This window comes from Saccopteryx leptura, chromosome 2 (genome assembly GCF_036850995.1).
Source record: "Saccopteryx leptura isolate mSacLep1 chromosome 2, mSacLep1_pri_phased_curated, whole genome shotgun sequence".
In the NCBI taxonomy this organism is placed as follows: Eukaryota; Metazoa; Chordata; class Mammalia; order Chiroptera; family Emballonuridae; genus Saccopteryx; species Saccopteryx leptura.
Genome location: NC_089504.1, coordinates 125,635,612 through 125,659,322, shown reverse-complemented (window position 1 = coordinate 125,659,322; position 23,711 = coordinate 125,635,612). Strand labels below are relative to the sequence as shown.

Sequence of the window (23,711 nt, the reverse complement as noted above, 5' to 3'; positions counted from 1 at the left end):
CACAAATCTAATCTTTACACACACACACATATATATATGCACACATATCCATCTCTTTAAACATATATTTGAGCAACTCGATAAACACAAAGTACTCTTCATTCCTTTTTATCATAAAACTTTTCATCTTTACTGTTTATCAAAAACTGAAAGGATGAGACAAGCTCAGGACATTCTGAAAAACAATGTTTTTAGGATGCACTAAGGTTTCCTAAACTGATTTGATGGACAAATGGTGTATTCACAATTGTCTATATTTATAATAAATTTTAGTCAGGTTTGCTTACCATTTAGGTACATATACCACAAAAACATAATTTAGGACACTTTAGTATTACTCTACAGAATGTTAATAGGATTAATGGAAAAATTATACCAACTATTTCCAGATGAAGTAACTTATTGTCTTGAGACTGATATATCAGAGAACAGAAAGCATACATTGTGTCAGGAGCAATCACTATACAAGGAGAAGGGCATTATCTAGATGTAAGAACTTCATCTCTTCTCTCATTCTGATTTGCTATGAATTAGCTGAGTGTAGAAAAGTCAACAGATGTCTATGTTTCTTACTTTTCTTCTTTATAAGAACGTCCATTTAAACTCCAAAAAATATATATGATAAATCACAATGATTCCAATTACACAATTTTTAATACAAAACATATAAAATCAATTTCAAAAATTTTTTGTATATACCGAAAATGTTTATAAGAATGAACTAGGCCTTCTTTATTTTTTTTTTTTATTAAATACAGGTACCCAATATAACCTAAAAATATTGAGCATAACTATTCATTTTGATGCAAAAGGGAAACTAGAAAAAGACTGCCTCCTACTGAAAATGTATTTTTTTATAATAGTTGCTCAATTAAGTGTTTCTATACAAGGACCAATACTTTCTTTTATATAAATAATAAGGGAAGAGATTTTTTAAATATTCTTTTCTTCCTATAGCCCCACCTACACACAAAATTCCATTGTAAAGACATTATTTTAATGAGGAGGTATTCATTGTAGATGTATGAGAGTCTATGGAAACCTAAGTTTACAAAAAAAAGGACAGATTATCATTTTAACCTACTGTATAGTCACACAGATCCTTAATAAAGGCTATCTGATGATATAAATGATCAATTCTTAATGAATTTTATACAGTTGGCAACTGTTTTTCAAGACTTATCTTCCAGTAAATAAAATTTTCTTTTTATAAGTTCTTCAGCCACCTTTTTGACATTCAGTTAAGTTTAATACTAACATGATAACATTAAAATATAAATGAAAATTACATTAACTGTAAACTTATATTTAACTTCAAAAGTTGAAATAAATACAAGTGTATACTAGAGTTCAGTGATTATAATGACAATGAGTAAATCAAAGCTGCCAAGGTGACTAACTTTTCTTTTAAAAATATCCCATCTGTAGCTTTACCACGAAGGACAAAGGTAGCAAAAGAGGAAGGTAACAAAAAAAGAAACAGGAATACCTGTTTCAGTGACTGGACATACTGATTGAATTGGCTAAGAAGTCCAAATGCTAATACTCCTAATAATCAGCCATTCTTTTTGTGTTTTGGTCACGTATATCCTTATACACTTTATATCAAATGGAATTTTTTGATTCACATCTGTCATTTCAAAGTTTCCATTTTTGAATTCTCCTAGTCTTATGTAAGTATCACATTGTCTACTTTGTTTGATAAGTATAACATTTTTTCCAACATCTAAGGCGCCATGATGTAAAATGTCATTTTGTCGATCTTCCGTTCCAGTACTCACTTTAATTTTCTTAATTACATTTGAATGTTCAAAAACAATCACAAAAATGTCTCCTGTTGAGGGCGGTTTTCCCCAAAAGTACTCATCAACACTACTATAGGCCTTGCTTGCTTCATAATTTTCAAAAACATTCATGTTGGTATACAGACTTGCAGGAGGATTATCAGGAATGTCAAATAATTCCTCTTCAAAATCATCATCCTTCAGCTTATTCTCTGCCCCTTTATATGACGAGTAGTAACCCATGTGCTGAAAGAGAGAAGGTTTAAAACGAATCACATTTTTCTGAGCCAACAGACCCCGAAAATGAGTCAATAGCCAATCACAAGGCATTTCTTGATAAAACATTAATAAAAAATGTGCCAAACGAGGGAGATCATGTGAGTGATAAAGTTTTCCAATGTAGCCAAGCTTAGAAAATTCAAGAGTTACCCAGTAAGTTCCTTCTAGAGATGAAATCACTTTCTTGATGGCAGTTAAGAAATTTTTTGAACATCGAACATCGTCTTCAAGCATTACATAATAGTCTGAAGTATTGGCACAAAAATTAAGCAGAAAAGCATAATCTACATTTTGCTTGGAACGAAATTTGACTCTGTCTTCTGGATCGTTGTAGTTTCTTTTAAGGCCATCCAGAATTGGGTAGTATTCTTCTGGAGCATGTATAACTACTAATCTTCCTGCAATAATATGGTGAGCAAATTTCTGTGTGATATCCTGGACCACAACCTCACGCCAGGATGAATTAAAGTCTGCTAGGTGAACCACCACTGAGATTTCCTTCAGCTCTTCATAGCTGGATTGCTCAAAAATTGACTTTATTGTCTCAAGTAAATAGTTTCCTTTTTTTCGCTTCACTGATGAAAGTCCAATTGTAAGAAACCCTGAACAAAAGAATTAAGGAAGATGATAAATTGAATGTAAAATAGGTTTTGAATAACATAAACAAAGACACAAAATGTTCTCTCTCCCTTAAGTCTGCTACTATATTAAGTAAATCTAGTGAATGATTATGTATAGAGCATTTCGTGACTTAAATATTATTCTAAACACATAAAAGCTATAGTAATGTATACATAATTGATGTTTTCTATAAAAAATTGAATCTTAAACACGATTTATAAGGTCTATTGCTATAAACATTTGTTTGTGAAATGAAAAATATGGTTTAAAGTGTTCTGCAGCTTTATGTTGTCATCTATACCCATTAAAAAAGATATTTATATAAAACTCATGTTATTAAAAAAAAAACATGGATCCTGACCAAGTGGTAGCACAGTGGATAGAGCATTGAGCTGGGATGCAGAGGATCCAGGTTCGAAACACCTAGGTCACTGGCTTGAGTGCGAGCTCATCAATTTGAGCATGAGGACACTGGCTTGAGCGTGGGATCATAGACATGACCCCATGGTCACTAGCTTGAGACCACAGGTTACTAGCTTGAAGCTCAAGATCACTGGCTTGAGCAAGGGTCACTCTCTGTGCTGTATCTCCCTGGACAAGGCACATATGAGAAAGCAATCAATGAACAACTAAGGTGCCACAGTGAAGACTTGGTGCTTCTTATCTCTCTCTCTTCCTGTCTGTCTGTCCCTATATGTTCCTCTCACGCTCTCTGTCACCAGAAAAAGAAATAAAAACCTGGAAAAGAAGGAGGAAATTTACAGTTAAGAATGACAAACTAATCTTAAATTATGAAAAAGAAATTTAGGAGTATCTTATTCTTTTGTCTTAAAATTTTCATAGAAAGATGTCATCTTTTTTTTTCTTTGATCACTATCATTATCTTTTATCAGAAGGATTTCTAATTGGCCTTCAAAACTTTATTTTGAAATTTATCTAGGAAGTTAACTAGAGTGCAAACAGTATCATAAACTCAAATTGAAAAATTGCATTATTGTTCAAATGTACGTATGGCACATTGTTCTAATTCATGAATATTATTGTTTATTTTAAAATACTTTTTATGTTAATTATATCTGAAAAATTTTTATTCAGCTACTAAAGCATAAAATTAGAAACCAGATATTTTTAAGTAATAAAATAAAACCTGGTGAAGTGGCAGTTTGCATCTGAGAAGTGTTAGATGTCTCTCTATTGAAATATTTTCACTCTTTAAAGTTCTCATTTTTACCATGACTAATAACTAAATAAAATTTCAGAACCACCATTTGGAGAGTAATGTTTTATTTTGTTTGTTTGTTTGTTTGTCTTACCAAGATCACAGTTTAAATATAGACACTTACATAAAATGAAATATGCAACATTTAAAAAGCTTTTCCAAGAAAAATTCTTATTACTAGTCTGTCATACAGGTAGAGGTTTATACATTTTTTAAATACCTGACTCACAACACTAACTTCTGAAAACTGAAAACATTATTAAACAATTAAACTGAAGCCACCAGCCTTCATTAGTGCTCAATAATGGCATCACTGACAGAATACTTTCCACATAAAAAGCAGAAAATATGCATTTTACTCGTAACTTGTATCTTAATATTCATTAAGTCTTTTAGGATAGCTTGTGAGCATCATCACTGCATTATAGATGAGGAAACTAAATCACTGTGAGATTAGGTAATGTGGAGAAAGTTTCATGCCTCATAGGTAGTGTGATGGAAAGATCCAAAATGTCTTGCTCTTATCCTTTGTTTCATATTGCTTCTTAGTATAAAGCAGTTGGCTTCTGTACCAATATACATTAGCAAACTTAGCATGAAAAAGGGAAATGAGTAATGTTTGAATAAAGGTGAACAGATGTAGATTAAAAAAAGATAGTGGCAGTCTTATGCAATTAGAAGATTAGGAGCAGTAGATATTTGAAATGGTAGAATGAAAAAAAGACCTAAAGAAACCTGAACAAAGTTACAGTTTCCTCAACCTGGTGATCACAAATTCACTTGCATAAACACTTCCTAACAGGAAACTGAATTTTTGTGGTGTTCACATAATCTATAAAGAAGTTAATGATATCACTGTATTTCATTGATTCTAAAATTCATATTTTTTCATATAGAAATATTTAAAAATCAGGTTGCATATTACAATTGATGGCATCTCACAATTAAAACTAATAAATATTTATATTTTCTTGGTGGTACAGTAATTAGATCATGATGCTTTCTGTAACATATGGTATTTTAAAATCAGTAATATATAGTATGTTACTTCATGGATTCAAACTGCCTGTAGTAGGTTGAATAATTTCCTCTAAAAATTCATGTCTATTTGAAACCACAGAGTGTGACCTTATCTGGAAGTAGAGTCTTTGCAGATGTAATTAGTTAAGGATATTGTGTTGAACTTAAATTGATTTTCGAGTGGTCCCAAATTTAATGACTAGTGTCTTTATAAGAGGAGAGGACAGAGACAGAGAAAAGAAGGAAGGCCACATGAAGATAAAGACAGGGATTGTGATCATGTGACCAGAAACCAAAGAATGCCAAGAGTGATCAGAACCTGGAAGAGGCAAAAAAAGAATTTTCCCCAGCCCTGGCTGGTTGGCTCAGTGGTAGAGCATCGGCCTGGCATGCAGGAGTCCCGGGTTCGATTCCCAGCCAGGGCACACAGGAGAAGCGCCCATCTGCTTCTCCACCCCTCCCCCTCTCTTTCCTCTCTGTCTCTCTCTTCCCCTCCTGCAGCCGAGGCTCCATTGGAGCAATGTTTGCCCGGGCACTGAGGATGGCTCCATGACCTCTGCCTCAGGCGATAGAATGGCTCTGATTGTGGCAGAGTGAGGCCCCAAGATGGGCAGAGAATCACCCCCTGGTGGGCATGCCGGGTGGATCCCAGTGGGGCACAGGCGGGAGTCTGTCTGACTGCCTCCCCGTTTCCAACTTTGGAAAAATAAAAATAAATAAATAAATAAAATAAAAAAGAATTTTTCCCAAGACCTCCCCTAGAGTGTGATTTCAGACTTCTGGTCTCCACAGCTGTGAAAGAATAAATTTTTATTGTTTTAAACCTCCTAGTTTGTGATAAATTATTAAAGTACCTTAGGAAACCAGATACAATGACTTTTTCACTAATTTAATGCTGGTGGCAAGTTAGACAAACCAAACCATTGAAACTTTGAAAATGTGTCAATATGGGGCTATTTTGAAAGGACAACTTAAAATTTAAAATAAAGATTTAAAATTTGGCTAATGGTGTGTGCAAGTGATGTCTTGTTGAGTTGTACACTTGAAACCTGTATGGTTTTGTAAACCAATGTCATCTCAAAAAATTCAATAAATACTAAATGATAACAAAGAGAATTAAAATGTCTAAATAAACAAATATTTTTTTAGTTTCTCTACATGATCCTACAACAAACTGTCAAAATGTTAATTTTATAGTAAGACATTATAAATTTTTTAATATAATTGTACCACTGAATAATTGTAATCTGTGAAGAAACACTTAAATATACTGCTCACAAAAATTAGGGAATATTTCAAAATAAATATGATGTGATTAAAAAAAGAAGCATTTGAATTTCTTTTATTAAACAAGAACATCAGAAAAGCAAACAAGGCAAAGAAAGTTGGTTGATTATGCAAATGAGATGCAAAACTAACTTTTATTTTGATAGATACATGAATTCCAAACTGCCCTTTTGATGTTCTGCCTATCTGTCAGACCTCACAATTACTTACTGGACTATCACCCCTGAGACAGAGGAATTCCAAGAAGCTGGTAAGCCGCCCCAAGGAGGAGCATTCCGGACATACCAGACTTTTAATTCAACACCCACTTGCTCAAGACTCTCCCTTACCCTATAAAATTCATCCCCCTAGCTTGTACTGGTGCTCTTCTCTCCAGAGAAGTGCCCAGCAGGGTTCCTTTTTTCCTTTCAATAAAGCCTGTTACTCTGGTCTTTTCGGACTCCCATGGATTCCAACATATTTCATTGGTGAGAATGTGCTATACAAAAGGCAGAAAGTACTGGAGTATCTGCATGTTCCCTGATCCCCTAATTTTTGTAAGCAGTCTATTTTACCAAAGTAAATTATATTAGTAAACCCTATAAACTTTTATTGCTTTACAAATAAAACAAATCATTATTTTTAAACAAAGTATTTTATGTGTTCTAGATTTAAAAGTGTTGGAATACTTACTCTTTCTTTGTGAAGGAGTGGAAGCTAAATAGCGGTAGGTAACATTGATGGCTCCTGAGAAATTAGATAAATCTTTGAAAGTATGCACATAACGTTCTGAATTCAGTTGATGTGTGGATGTTTCCCTTATAAGTTGTTTATCTCCTTCCTGGATGCCAAAAAAAGAAGCAGAGATACTAAACGAATAATAGATGATCATGAATTGAAAAAAGTTTCTTCTTATACAATAAATATATGGGTCTGATATATAATATGCATATCATTTACACCTTAATTACTGGCATCGCTGGAGATCATTATCTTTCACCTGGATTCCTACTTAGAGTCTCTGCTCCAGGCTCTCTCTATTCTACTCTTTATACTATAGTTACATTTGCTTTTTGATAGCATACATCAATAATGGTAGTATCTTTATAAAAAAATAACTATCAAAAATTCTCACTGACTCCATGGTAAAATTCAAATACTTCAAAATAATTCCAGGATTTTTTTTATATTTTCATTTATATTTTTAGAGAGGGGAGCAAGAGAGAGAGAGAGAGAGAGAGAGAGAAGTGAGGGAGGAGCAGAAAGCATCATCTCTCATATGTGCCTTGACCAGGTAAGCCCAGGGTTTCAAACAGGCAACCTCAGCATTCCAGATTGATGCTTTATCATAGGTCAGGCTAATTCCAGGATCTTAAAATTTGATATTAATATATTTTACAGTTTCATGTAAAAGTAATTGCCACTAAATTCCTCATTTTAGATTCATATTAAGCTATTTACTCTTTTTCAACCATTGTCTCATAAAATATCACACATTATTTCTGATGGGAAATTTTAGGAATAATAAAGAAGATTTAGTACTAGATATAATAGATTTTGTATAATTTATTAATCAAGAAGTTTTACTTAGTAACTTATTCGGTCACTATGATTGAAGGCTGTTGAGAACGTCTGTTCTGATATGAGAGTGTTCTATTCAAAACTCATTGAGACCTCAATTAGAATGTATTTGTACCAAGTCAAGGAAATGTCTTCAGCTCTTGCATTTGTCTTTTCCATATGTTTGCTTGTTGCTCGTGTGTGTGTGTGCACACACATGAGTGTGTGTGAAATTCTGTTGGAGGTGAAAAGTCTGATCCTTTTATATTTAAGTTCCCTATTATCTATTTGGTAATGGTCTTACGCCATTCAATCTTCCAGAATATTTATATTCAAGAAAATTTATTCATACTCAGCTAAAATGTATCCTGTTAACCATTAATTGTTTTACTATTTTCTCCCTTCTTTGACATAAGTGGAATTGATATTTTGATTATCCAATCACCATTTGATCAGGCCTCTATTGCATATACATTATTAACAAAATGACTTCCTTGGCTTTTGTATATGGCTTATTACACATAGAATATTTTGGAGGGCAACCTAATTAGAAAAAAAAATTGGTGTTTTTTTCAAGCTGTCTACTGTACTGTGTGGTGTGATGTAGTTCTATTTTGATTATTCAATGTAGAATGGCAGGTTAGGCATGTGAAAACCATTGAAGAGAAAGCAAATGCATTAAATAAATTAGGTTCTCATTATTTTGCTGTGGTCAATAAACTTTAATTAAACTCTTGTTCTAAAGGATTAGTAACACTTCAAACTGTACCTCCATTGGAACATTTATGGCTTTGTGTCAAATTCAAATGGCAATGAAAAAGGTGACTAATCAAATTTTTAATATATGGCCAGACTGAAATTTGTTTAAGATTAAAGTTGAGAATTACAGACCATGATAGGGACAAGCTTTTAATTTGGTTCTTGCTAAATCAAGATTTACTCTAATTATCTTTTCTGTATATTCAGTTCTGTTTATGAACTTCTATTAGGTTTTTAACCTGTATTTCTATATTTTATACTGCTTTGGTAATTTGGACAAAAAAATAGTTTGGTCTTTTACAAGATTTATAATGTATTTGCTATCTGTATGTTACACAGTTTCAAAATATATGAAATTAAACCTTGCATGCTATATTTCTCATAAAAACTAACTGAATACACATTGAATCTGATTATTTTTAATTTTTTACATTTAAATATTTCTATTATTGTCTTTCTGAGAAATTATAAAATATCAATGTTTTAAAAATGAACAAATCTAGGCCTGACTGGTGATGGCTTAAGAGATAGAACAACAACCTGGGACACTGAGTTCCTAGGTTTGAAACCTCAAGGTCGCAGGCTTGAGTGCAGGCTTACCAGCTTGAGTGCTGGGTCATGGGATCATCAACATGATCCTGAAGTCGCTAGTGTGAGCCCAAAGGTCACTGGCTTGAAACCCAAGGTCACTGACTTGAGCCCAAGGTCACTGGCTTGAGCAAGGGGTCACTGGTCAAGCTGGAGCCCTCTGGTAAAGGTACCTGTGAGAACCAATCAATGAACAACTATAGTGCCACAATTACAAGTTGATGCTTCTCATGCTCTCCTTTCTTCTCTCTTTTTCTTTCTCTCGCTGAAAAAACAATTTAGGTTGCCAGAAATAATTGGGACTCAGTTTAGCATTAGCTGCTTTAATAGCAATATAACATGTCTCTAATTAATAGGGTCTAGAAGATATAGCTATAAAAATTACAGTAGTCACAATATTGAATTCATTTTATCATTCTGTTCCCAGATGATGTCACATTCTAAAGGAAATGCCAGATATTGAATATCACTTTAACAACTCTTTCTTCAACACATAAAAATTCAATTTTTTTTCTGTGATAAGATAAAATACCTTTATCCTGATTGAAGGACATAACAGATGATAAAATAAAATGGAACTTATACAAAATTTTCAAGAATAAGGCTTACATTTATCAGCATAAATACATAATGTAATTTTCATCTTAGCCGGTTGGCTGCTTTCCAGGGGCATATACCTGAACTGCCAAGCTCTTCCTGGATATATACCTTTTATTCTATAGCTATATGCAATAGTGTATTTCTCAGTAATAAGACAAAGCTTTATGACAATCATTTCCTGGATGGCAATACAATTCAATGGACTACCTACAGACTAAATATATACCCTAGTGGCTACTTTGAAGATGCTCAAGCCCAGAGGCTAAGTCGATGGGGCATGCAGTATCTCTTCTACTCAGTTTGCCTTGTAATACTATTTGTCTCATACTCAGCCCAGCTTCCTTTCCCACTGACAGGCATATATGTCCAGAATATCTAAGCACACACTAAACTGTAATAAGCCCAGAATTTCAGGCCACCAATGAATTTTCTAGCAAAAAGAGAAGAATAGGATTTGCTAAGTAACTCCAGACACTTTACCACTTCTGGTTATCTGATTTCTCTGAAGTATAACAATTATTTTTCCTGAAATGAAAGAAAGAAAGAAAGAAAGAAAGAAAGAAAGAAAGAAAGAAAGAAAGGCCAACTAATGTCTAAGCTTAGAAAATTGCACACATTGTGGAATTTTAGAGTCAAGAAAGAAAATCTATCCATATAATTTTATGAAAAATGAAATAAACACAGATAAAAGGGTCAACAGGAAAAATTGTTAAATGAACAATGCATTATATTCTAGTAGGGGATCAATTTTTTCATCAATATTAAACATTTTCGAAAGAACAATTTTAATGTAATTTTGCATTAATGATTTAAAAATGTTTCATTTATACACATTAAGCATTGCTATAAAATTTAGCTCAAAATATAAATTAGGTCGAGAATATCATCTATAAAACAGGAAAAATTGACAAAAATACTCTCATTAAATTTTCAGAAATAGATGTTCTCATATTTAATAATATTTTAACCCACTTTTTCTAACTTCATATAAGTAAAAGTAATTTCAGATTTTAAAACTAAGAAGTAATTTCTTCTCTATACCTGGGCTAATTTGCAAATTTGACTAGATAGTTATATGCTAAATATAGCCAGAGAAAAATTCATTGAGAAACTGTTCGTTAGTATGAGCTACTTCATTAAATCATACTTTTTATATTAGGTGCCTAGATCTATGTTTAGATAGGAATATGTAAAAATTTACAAAACAGGGCAATAGTATTTGATCTTATTGATATATAGTCTATTATATCTTATATATTTTGTAATGAATTTAAAGAGGTTTTATTCCAAAAAGAGATAAAAATGTGTGTTGTACACAATGATTTTTTGTCTGTTTCAAGTGAAACATTACAATTGTACTTGAAAGTGTCTCATAAATGTGGCAAATAATTGAATACAAGCATCCTGCCAATACCCTTCTTTCGATTTAGCAAATGTGATTTCCTTCTACCAGTAGACACAGGTACAAAACATAAATTTTTTTGCCTGCCCAGGCGGTGGTGCAATGGATAGAGTGTCGCACTGTGATGTGGAGGACCCAGGTTTGAGACCCTGAGGTCGCCAGCTTGAGCACGGACTCATCTGGTTTGAGCAAGGCTCATCAGCTTGGACCCAAGGTCACTGGCTTGAGCAAAGGGTCACTCAGTCTGCTGTAGCCCCATGGTCAAGGCACATATGAGAAAGCAATCGAACAACTAAGGAGCCGCAACGAAGAATTGATGTTTCTCATCTCTCTTCCCTCCTGTCTGTCTGTCTGTATCTGTCCCTCTCTCTGACTCTCTCTGTTTCTGCCACAAAAAAAAAAAAAACCCAACAAAATAAACAAACAAAAACATAAATATTTTTACAAAATTAAATCATTAGTCAAGAGCACCTCTAGTTAATTTATGATCTTTAATTCTATCAAAAACTTGCTGGATCACATGGGCCTTGCTCTATTGTTCTTAAATTTCATAATCAGATTAGATAAAATCCAAAATGTATTGTATATCATTAGTAAGTTTGTCCAGTGCTATTTTTTTAATCCAAATAATGCCCAGTTAAATTATATTAATCTGTGGTGACTTTTGCCATTGTGAATTGACTGTGAATGGTAGAATGAAGGGTCCACAAGAGTAAGGCCTGTAGATAAAAGGCCTAAGGCAGAGTCAGTAATAGGAATCTGGCAGAATTTCACCATCAAAGACAAACGTTAAAAGAAGCAAGTGTTTTACAACCAAATGACCAAGATCATATGGTTGCCTCATAGGATATGGAATAATACCTGGAAAATAGTAGGTAGTTAATAAATCATGTTTAATTAATAAAATAATGCATTTTATTAGGAAATTCTCTTTGTGGTTATTGTCAAATTATCTCTTGTTAAGGTATTAATTCAAACTTCCAGCATATATTTGCATGATGAAGGGTACTTTTCAGCTTTCTATACAGCCTTTGATTTTTTGAAATATGTGACCAGAAGTGATAACGTAAAGATTAGGAGTTTTCCCGGTATCTTAAGCTCAGCTCAGATAAAAAAAATAAGCAATAATGTCCATGTTATTCTCATAACATGTGAAATGATGTGAAAATTACAAAACAACAATAAACAATTTAAGTTCTCACAACTGGCCAGAGTAAGTCCTTTTGAATATTTCTATAATTCACTTAAAATCAATTTATATATCACATACCAATTTTATCATTTATAAACTATTGTATAATTTTACATCAAGATATCTTGGGTTTTTGAGGTTCTATATTACTTTTCAGTGAATATAAACACATAACATGATAGCCTTTTAGGGGTATTCAAAATCTAAATGCTTTGTCACATATTATAATAAAATATTACTTCTTAGAAAAAAAGCACAATTAATGTCCTTAGTTAGACAATAAAATTTTATAAATGCATAATATGAAAAAGCAGAGAAAGTAAGGTATAAAACCATTAAGCAAAATTTGCTTGTTCTATATGTTTTAAAGTAAAGCCTAAATATTGAAATAGTTTTACCCAATATTAATTCAGCACTATGATGATAGCTAACTTACTTGTAAATAAATATGCATATTGAATCTACATATATACTTATATATATATATGGCATTAAAGAAAATAAGGCAACATAATTTAAAACAATTATGAAACTGGTAATATAAAATGAATACAAAAAATAAGTAGATAGAAAATATGTATGTTATAATTTTACTCAAACTAAGTCTCTTCCAATAGTCTGGAATTGAAGTTAGGTAAACAATGAACTAAGCCTAGTTTAATTTAGGGCTTATTTTAAACAACAACAAGAACAAAATTAACCTCCAAAACTTACCAGAACATAACTATCTTCAATGTACAAGTTCATAAATAGAAGAAAAATTACAAGAACTCCCAAGAATGACACTGTAGAACGTTTCCGCAGGCATCTCATTTTATCCAGTATTTCAAAAATACGTTTCACCTGATGAAATTTAAACATTCTTTCCTGTTGAAAAGAGGTACATAATTACTAACAATTAATTTAAATGAAAATATTTCTTCCTCATATATAGCAAGAGCTAAGCCTTTATAAATTCTCACTGTTCCCATGTCTGAAGTTAAATTGTTTCCAGTTTCACACATAAGGTTGGCACAGATTATTAAAACACCAGCAGAAGGTCAATGAAGAGGTTTATATTGATGTGGAGCAAATCAAACTGAAATTTCAGATATTTCTGAACAAACAAGTATTGGTAACAATAATGTAAGAAAAGATATGCCTTTAATGTAAAACAGAACAAAAGTAAAAGAGAAAAAAGATATGTCAACTTTTATCAGTGAGATATAGGTGTACAGTACTATCTCCCACCTGATAATATGAGGTAATAAAAAGGAAAGAAACCAGAGAAGTTTGGGACTAATATCCGTTGCAGATGGTGGGGGAATCTGGAGGAAAGAAAGAGAGCACAAAGGAGTTAAGGCTTTGTGTCGTGAAGGCAATGACTACGTGGAGGCCAGATGAGCTGCACCGAGGGAGGCTACCAGCCTGATCTCTTGCAGAGGATCCAGAGGAAGTCCTGACCACAGTCTTGCTCGGATATTGTTTTAGCAGAAACAACTCCAAATAAAGGAAAAAAGGAAGTTCTCAGGGCATTAGGGGGAGGGCAAGGAGCATGCTGACTCCAGGGGTTAACAGTGTCCCTGTCAATAATAGTTATTAACCCATTCACTCTGTGTTTAGCAAGCTCTGTATTCAGTATGGTTGTCAGTTTGGCCACTGTGACTTTTGCCTCAGGGCACTGAACTGTGCCCCTATTCTATGCTAACCTATTCAGGATCTCTACAGTTTGGGGCTTAAGTCCAAACATATATTTGAGAATGTCTAAGTTACAATTTTTTGTTGTTTATTTTTTCAACAATTCTCATTAAATCAGAATAGATCCTAGAGCATCACATCCACATTGACTTGCTTAACCTATTCAGAGGCTGCAAAAAGGCAAAATTAAAATCAGCACGCTAGGAAAGATCTAATATTTTTCACTTTCGCTCTTCTATGTTTTGTGATATCCTCCAAATCATAGATGCATTTAGATTAATGACCGTTTTTTGAAAAGTACAAAGTGGAGCAGCAGCTATCCTTCTCTGAGACCGGAGAGGTTCCAGGAAAGAATCTGGTAGCCACGAAGGAGGCCACTTCAGGCAGACGGAGAGGCTGCTGAGATGTCAGGATGCTAGAGAAACAGGTGAAAAGGGGAAGAAAGGCGGGCTGCAATTGCCCTTGCATCTTCAGAAAGTAGGCCAGTGGAGTGCAAAGACACAAGGGAAAAACCCTGAAGTGGAAAAAAGCAAAAGTTCCAGGAGACTCCTCAGGACAATGGAATAGAAGACCCATCTGTCTCTTGACCCGAACACAAGAAAAAACATATCATTTTCCAAGGAGGAGCAGGTTACTAGTAATCTTGAGGAGACAATTGGCAGTGGAAATCTTCCCAAAAGGAGACATCATTCCCCAAAGAGAAACTGAGTAGTGATGCTGAAAAGGCAGGTAAAAGAGGAAAGTCTCTTCAAAGCAGGAGCCACTCTGTGGTGGACCTGAAGATGCTGCAGGTTGCTAGAGTGGTAACAGCTCCAAGAAAAAGAAAGAGCTCCCAAAGCTATCCCAGGAAGATTAGAATGGACAGGACCCTGGGTGGGGTACAACCAACCACTGACCCACCCTCTGGGTTCCAATAAATACAAATGCACAAGAAAAAAATAAATTAAAAGTATAAACGTATCTGAAATAATAAAAAGACTAGTTGAATCATTCGTCTTAAAATTAAGTAAAGCCTGGGAATTATACCTCTTGGACTTGTGCACTGGGTTTCCCTGGGTTCATCTTCAGAATGTAGTATTAATGTGCATAAAGAACTTCAGGATGAAAAAAGCCTGTACCTCAAAGCCTTAGGACACTAGGACATAGCTGTAAAGCAATGTCTCTGATGAATTAATGCAAGAAAGAATTTATGGGCCTTTGCAAATTATAAGAAAGAATATTAGGAATTGGGAGAAAGGCTTAATAGAAGTGGAGAAGAATTCTAAAAAATATTATGAGAATTATGGTCCATTTATTTTAGCCATTGTTTTTTTGGTTAATGTGTAAGAGTTTTAAATATATGTATAAATCATATTTTATATTGTTTATACTGAAAAATACCTAAATATTTTCTGCAAGTATTTTAGTATGATGTTTTAATTCAAATTTAATTCAAGAATGTTGGGTTGTTTTGGACAATGTTTTAAAAATCCAACTTTTTTTTTGATGTTGCATGAAAAGTCTCCTTTATTTTCTTCTGGGTTTGTTTTTATTGATAGATTTTTAATACACCTGGAATTTTACTTTGTGTCTTATATGAGGTAGTGGAAGTATTTTATTTTATTTTATTTTATTTTGTGTGGAGAGCTGATGTTCTTCTGTTCACAGATCATTGACCATAACTATTGGTCACATCACCACTTCTAACTTCAAGAGTGTGAGGAAGTGTAATATCATATATAACCAGAAATGAAAAAGAACTAGATATTGGTAAATACTAATATTGTATACCTCAAAATAGATTAAATCATCTATCTTTTCTTCTGTTTTATAATGCCATTTCTAGAATAATGTAACTTTCAAATTTATATTTATCAGTCAAAAATGTATTTATTGACCCATTATTTATAACCTTTGTCTTTTAAAAAATTTTATTTTTTAATTGCAGTTTACATTCAGTATTACTTTCTATTATTTTTAGGTATACAGTATAGTAGCACACTAGTTAGACAATTATATACTTCACAGAATGTTTCCCCTGATATTTTTAGTACCTAGCTGGTGCCATACATAGTTATTACAATTTTATTGACTATCTTCACTATGATGTACTTTACATTGTTGTGACTATTGATAACTACTAATTTGTACTTCTTCATCTCTTGTCTCAATCCCACAACCTTTACCCCTCTAACAACTATCAGTCTGTTCTCTATCTCTATGAATTTGTTTTGTTTTACCCCTCTAACAACTATCAGTCTGTTCTCTATCTCTATGAATTTGTTTTGTTTGGTTATTTATATTTCTTTTTAGATTTGACATGTAAATGCAGTTGTATGGTATTTGTCTTTCTCTGACTGACTTATTTAATGTAGCATAATATCCTCTAGGTCCATCTTTGCTGTCACAAATGGTAATATTTGATAATTTTTTTGGTTGAGTAATATTCCATTGCACATATATACCACTGCTTTTTATCCACTCATCTATTAACGGATCTTAAGGTTGATTTCATATCTTGGCTGTTGTAAATAATATTGCAATGGACATAGGGGTGCATATATTCTTTTAAATTCATGTTTTGGGTTTTTGGGGATATATACCCATGAGTAGAATCACTGAGTCATTAGACAGTTCCACTTTTAATTCTTTGCTAAACCTTCATGATATTTTTTATGGTGGCTACACCAGTCTGCATTCTCACCAAGAATGTATGAGGGTTTATTTTTTCTCATATTTTTACCAACGCTTGTTTATTTATTCCTTGATAATAGCCATTCTGATAGATGTGAGGTGATATCTCATTGTGGTTTTAACTTGCATTTCTCTGATGCTTAGTGATGTTGAGTATCTTTTCATATGTCTATTGGCCATCTGTAGGCCCCACTGGCCCTCTTTGGAGAAGTATATAATCAGGTTCTTTGTTCACTTTTTAATTGGTTTTTCTTTTTCTTTTCTTATTTTTGGTGTTAAGTTGTATGAGTTCTTTATATATTTTTGGATATTAACTCCTTATCAGATGTACATTGGAAAATATCTTCTTCTATTTAGTAGGTTGCCCTTTCATTTTGTTGATGGTTTCCTTTCTTGTGCAAAATCTTTTTAGTTTGATACAGTCCCATTTATTTATTTATTTATTTTTGTTTTCCTTGCCCATGGTGATATATCAGAAAAAAAAAAAAACTTCTTAGAGAAATGGCAAAGATTTTATTGTCTATATTTTCTATTACCTTCTTTTACCAGTAAGAAAATACATAGAAATTTTGAACCAAAGCATTCCAAGTGAAATTCTGTTATATGGGGATTATTCTATAGAGAAAACAACATTTTGTTTGTAAACATTTTTTAATCTAGATTTTAAAAATTAACAAAAATTCTAAGAATTAGAATCTGATCATACACAAATGACACAATATTCTTAAATGTTAATTTGGGGAGATGTATTAATAGCATATACTATATATATTCTCTCTGACTCAATAATTTTACTTTGAAATATATCCAAATAGAAAAATTATAAGGTCTACCGGAAAGTTCTGTCCGTTTTTCGAATAAAACAAAATACAAATTTTTCTTACCATCAATAAATTTTATTAAATAATATAATTGTTATTATTATTAATGATTTCTTGCCAGCGTGAGGGCAATTTGTATATCCCATTTTTGAAAAATGTTTTATCTTTTGATGAGAAAAATTGAACCAGTGCTTGTTTGATATCTTCTTCATTTTTGAGTTTTTTGCCCTTCAAAAAATTTTGTAAGGACAAAAGCAACTGATAGTCAGAGGGTGCTAAGTCCAGGGAATAAGGTGGATGTGAGAGACATGCTTCTGTAGCATTTCTTCCTTGTTGAAATTTGTAAAACTTACAGTGGCGTAAATGAACTTTATCAGTAGCCATGGGTACACTATGGCTTCACACATAAGATTAATGTGAATCAACTTTGTTTTAGTTAATTTGCTATGTCAGTATGTATACATTAAGTGATAAAAATAGAGAAGCACACATGAGCCAAATAAACATGTGCTTACGTGTTGAAACTTGTTGTGATAGAAATGGACAGAACTTTCTGGTAGACCTTATATATTTGTGAGCAAAGGTTTAGCTATGTAGTTTCAAGATAGTGATATTATAAAATAAATTGGAAACAATATATTATATAAAGTATTAACCGTTGCTATCACAATGTAGGAGAATTATCAGAAATTTTCTATCTTACTTTTGCTTTTAAAAGTTTTTCACATATTAAAAGGTACTTGTAGTATTTCAGTAATATTTAAAAAGTTACTTTGAATTTTCAAAATTTTTATCATCTTTTGGAAAATATATCTGTCTTTTATTTCATAAACACAAAATCACAAACAGCAATATTTTCAAGAAAATAAGATAAAATATATATAACACTTTGTGGTATTCCTCAAGATGCTTTAAAAGTTAAATAAGTTCAATATAAATGCTAAGTCGAGAACAATTCCATTTCTATTCTTTTTAGACAAATAGAGAAACTATAAATAGCATGACTACCAAATGTATCTGCAGAGCTCAAATATATATATTGGTACATAAAGATAAAAAAATATTTATTAACATTTATTTAATATTTATTAAGTGCTGGGCAATATACTTTGCATGAGTACCTTGAATCTTCATAACAATGATAAGGCTTCAATAGTGATATTACACATATTTTACAAATTGAAAAAAAAATAAGACTTTCTTGAGCTATCTCTATAAAGGATGATTCCAGTTGCTTTTAAATCTTAGAATTCGCTGCAGAGTCAGCTCATTAACCACTATTGGTATACAGTTTACCTGTTAGGTTTTATATAATATTTTATATACGTTATTATAAATACACTATCCAAATATATGGTATAATAATTTGTGGTACTTATCAGTTGAATGAAATAAAAGTTATATCATATGTAATTTCATTTTTGGCAGAAAACACAATTTTTTATTATATCTACTTAACCTAATAAACACATAAATACACAATATGAGGAGGTAGGCAATATATGATATTTCAAATAGTAGAGAGGTGTAGAAATAGTGCTTTGGAAACATACTTCTGTGCACTCAGCATGATGTAAAATAGAAAACAACAAAAACTCAGGATGTAATTTCAAAGAGTTGACAAAGAAAGAAATGCAGAAGTACTTAGAGAATTATGGTGATCACCTAAATTCTAATATCTAGTCCCTCAAGTTATAATTCCCCAAAATTCATTCAGAACAGTCAGAATAAAATAACCTCCCATTGTGTACACCGTCAGCACAGATAGGAGAAAGACAATAGCACAAATTTCAGCTTACATGTAAATGAAAACAATAATACCTGGGACAAACAGAATTGGCTGAGAAGGCCAAAGCAGAGGGAAAAAAGATTAAAAAACAGACAAAAATATGTGTCATTTATTAAACAAACTACTCCACAGAAAAAAGCAAATTAAAGAAACAAATAATCCAAATAAACTCCTCATCTCTTTATACATAGAATCACCTGGATCCAGGGAAACCCAAATCCAGAAAAGAAAATAATACTGACATTCAAACAAATTTCCTGAGAAGAAAACTAAATGAGCTTATATTTAGGTAGGGGGAAGGGATTCAGATTAGGCTATATTTCTGTTATGGAATGAAGGAGACTCTCAAAGATTAATGAGAGTATATCTAAAAAACACATAAAGCAGGTATAAAAAAGTTCCCATTAAGAAAATGATCAAAAATGACTGTACTTGATAATAAAATATTGAATTAATAGAACTTTATAATTATATTACAATAACAAAAAAGGCAAGAAACCTATTTGATACAATTAGATGTGTTCACTGAGAAAACTGCTGACCCTAAAAGTTGCTAATTTAAAAAGAAAAGTATTAAAGTTTTCCCCCTGAATTTCCAGGAGGAATTGTGCATCATTCATAGTTGATGATGGGTATTTTTCTATACTGAACAGCTGGCAACACATGGCGATGATCCCTGAGAGAAAAGAAACAAAAGATATAAGCTCCATGATTTTTCCCCTTTGTTGTCAGGAGACAATTTGTGGTTTTCAAAATGCAGGGCAAGGCACTGATAAAAGAAATGGAAAAAAGCACAAACAGTCTTTGCAGGATAGCTTGGTTGGTTAGAGCACTGTCTTGATATGTAAAGGTTGCTGAGGGCACATACAAAAATAGATTGATGTTTCTCTCTCTCTCTCTCTTCCTCTCTCTCTAAAAATCATTAAGTTTTAAAAACTATTTTTAGAAATCCTTTTTTTACAAAAACAAATAGAATTATATTCTGTGTTCAAGGATTTGAAGAATCAATATTATAAAATTACCTACCATATACTGCCCAAAACTATCAGTAGAATGATTCCAATTACTATCAAAAGTGCAGTCGTATTTTTCACAGAAATAGAAATCAAATCTTAAAATTCTTGTGGAACCACAATAGACCCCTCCACCCCGCAAACTAAAACAATCTTAAGAAAGATGAACAAAGCTGTTAGATGCATCAGACTTTCTAATTTCAAACGATAGTACAAAACTATAGTAATCACAACAGTACAGCACTATAATAAAAACAAATAAACTAATGGAACATCATAAAAAATCTCTAAATAAATCCATGTATAATACAATCAACAAATATTTGACAGTAGCACCAAGAATATTTGATGAAGGAAAGATAGTCTCTTTAATAAATGAAACTGGGAAAACTGGATATTTACATGGAATAGAATGAAACTGGACTCCTATCTTATACCACTGATAAGAAATTAACTCAAAATGGATTAAAAAGTTTAATGTAAGACATGAGATTATAAATTTCCAAGAAGTAAACATAAGGAATAATTTCTTTTACACAGGTCTTGGCAACAATTTTTTGGATGTGACAACAAAAATACAAATGAAAAGGAAAAATAATCACTAGTGGACTACTGGGAGGGGCAAAAGTAGGTTTACAGTTGTGAGTACATGAAACATATTTTATTCTTATGTTATTATTTATTATTTATTGTGTTATTTTTCATACAAACAACTGTAAACCTACATTTGCCCTATCCTGTATATTTAACAAAATAGCTATTGCACAAAATAGAAACAATCATCAAAATGAAAAGGCAATGCAAAGAATGGCAGAATATATGTGCAAACATATGTGGATAGAGGTTAATAATTATAAATATATAAAAACTCATAAAACTCAACAGCAAAAACCAATATCCAATTTAAAAGTGAGCAAAGGTTATGAATAGGTATAGGTAGTTTTCTAAAGAATTCATGCAGATGGCCAACAGGTACGTGAAAAGATGCTCAACATCCTTAATTATTAAAGAAATGCAAATCAAAACAACATTGAGCTATTATCTCACACTCCTTCGAATGGCTATTATCAAAAACACATAATACAGTTTACAGATGATGTATTAAAGAATTGTACACCTGAAACCTACCTAATTTTATTAACCAATGTCATTCTAATAAATTCAATGAAAATAATAAAATAAAAACTAGAAATAATTATTGACAGGATCTAGAGAACAGGGTATTATTGTGCTCTTCTGATAGGATGTAAACTGGTACAATATGGTGGCTTCTCAAAATAAATAAAATTAAAATTAAACTACCATATGATCTAGCATTTTTCCACTTTTGAGTATATATTTGCAGAAAAAGCCATCCCTGTCTTGAAGAGATTTCTGCAACTCTGTATTTATTGCAGCATTATCACAATAACCAAGATATCAAACAATGTAAATATCTATTAACAGATAAATGAATAAAGAAAATACTATGGATATACACAATGTGTATACACGCACACATATACACACATACAAGAATATTATTTAACCATAAAAAAGGAAGAAAATTTTGCCATTGGGAAAACATAAATGGATATTGAGAATATCATACTATGTAAGATAAGTCACTTAGAGAAGCATAAATAAAATAATGTATGATCTCACTAATATGTAGACAATAAGAAAACCAAATTCATAACAGGAAGTAGAATAGTGGTTGTCAGGGATGAGGGTAAGGGAGAAGGAGGAGAGAGGTTAGTCAAAGGGCACAAACTTCAGTTTTAAGATAGGATTCAATTCTGAGGATCTAATGTACAGCATGTGCCTATTATACAATGCCTCATAAACTGCACTTCAACCATCATTCCTGAAGCTGGAATATATTCATCTAGCAGATTCTGATTCTATATTTCAAGTATGGCTCTATAGGCTCTAGCTTATAATTACTTCAGTTTCCTCTTGTATTTGAACTATCAAGACTCTTAGGATTTTTAATGGCTCATAATTTTGTTGAAACAAGAACAACTTTCTTATTTGATTCACAATTGCTACACATTTTTATTTTTTAATTTAGAAACACTAATCCCATGTCTATCACATCTATTTTCTTCCAATTATTTTTATTTGCACACCTCCATTTATATACTAATGACCTTATCAAGTAAATTTTGGTGCATAAACTCATAAAAGTTGAAGGAATACTGTTCCATATTGTTTTAGTACAATAGAATTGTGAGGTTCTTGTTACATAATGTCATGAGATGAAATTCTCCCCGTTGAATGATGTTTTTAATGAGAATACCTTATTTTCTTTTTTCCATATACATATATTTTTCATTCAGTAGTTAATCTAAGTTTCTTATACTATGAATTTTACCACTATCATCCCACTCTCTATCTCTTTGCATTTATCATCTGATTCATCTAATAATTATGAAGTGTCTACCTCTGTTGATATTTTTCTCCTTGGTATTATCATCAGAAAGTTAAAAAAATATATATATAAATATTTAGCTGGGCTCAATAAAAGTAAAACAAATACAAACTACAAAGATGGTGTATTCAGATTCCCATTTACCTACATAAAAAATGATTCAATACTTTAACAAAGCAATATGAAGAGTTAAGGATATGTTATTGTGGAACTTTATTTCAGTGTCATCCTCCCAGGTGAAGTCACGTTTTCCATTTTTGAATTATCTTAATATATTTTTGCATGGTTGTGACTAATTTATGTATAATTATAAAATACTCCCTAAGAAAATAGAATAGCAAAATGTTTCAAAATATAGGAGAGACAAGATCATCAAGAGCTGTTAGTATATTTTATGATTTATAAAAAGGCCTAATAACTCACATGTTAATTATAAGCTGTAATGAATTTTATGTTATTCAAAGAATAATAAGGCAATATTCTCTTTACTTTCCAGGAGATTTCTAAGAAAATATAATATCAACAATAAATCTTACCATAGTTGGAATTGTTTTAAAATAAACAAAAATTTAAAAAGAAATACTCAAAACTAATTGGTTTCAAAGAACTTTGATGATATATCAAATATGATATTAACAGTGTTTTTTATTTTTTTTAATTTGAGGAGAACCTTCACATTGTTTTCCATAGTAGCTGAGCCAATTTTCATTCCTACCAACAGTGTACAAGGGTACACTTTTCTCCACAACTTGATATTTCTTGTTTTCTTGATGATAGTCTTTCTAACAGATGTCAAATAATATTTCATTGTGTTTTGATATGCATTTCCCTGATGTTCCCTGATGAGCAGCAATGGTGAGCATCTTTGCATATACTCGTTACCTATGTATATCTTTGAAGAAATTTCTATTCAGTTTCTCTGCTCATTTTTTTAAGGGAGAGGCACGGAGGCAGACAGACAAACTCCCACATGCACCCCAACTGGGATCCACCTAACAAGCCCTCTACAGAGTGATGCTCTGCCCATCTGAAGCC

General features: G+C 32.0%; 1 protein-coding gene across 2 annotated transcripts in view; it reads right to left on the bottom strand.

Annotated features, from left to right (window-relative positions):
- Positions 1–238: 238 nt before the first annotated feature.
- Positions 239–23,711, bottom strand: part of MGAT4C (MGAT4 family member C) — a 489,918-nt gene continuing 466,445 nt past the window's right edge. For both annotated transcript variants that reach the window (XM_066365755.1, XM_066365756.1), the window contains 3 exons: positions 13,005–13,157; positions 6,883–7,030; positions 239–2,665 (listed from right to left, as the gene is read on the bottom strand). In XM_066365755.1, coding sequence (XP_066221852.1) covers positions 1,524–2,665; positions 6,883–7,030; positions 13,005–13,151 — 1,437 coding nt within the window. In that variant the 5' untranslated portion in view covers positions 13,152–13,157 and the 3' untranslated portion in view covers positions 239–1,523. The remainder of the gene's footprint in view (positions 2,666–6,882; positions 7,031–13,004; positions 13,158–23,711) is intronic.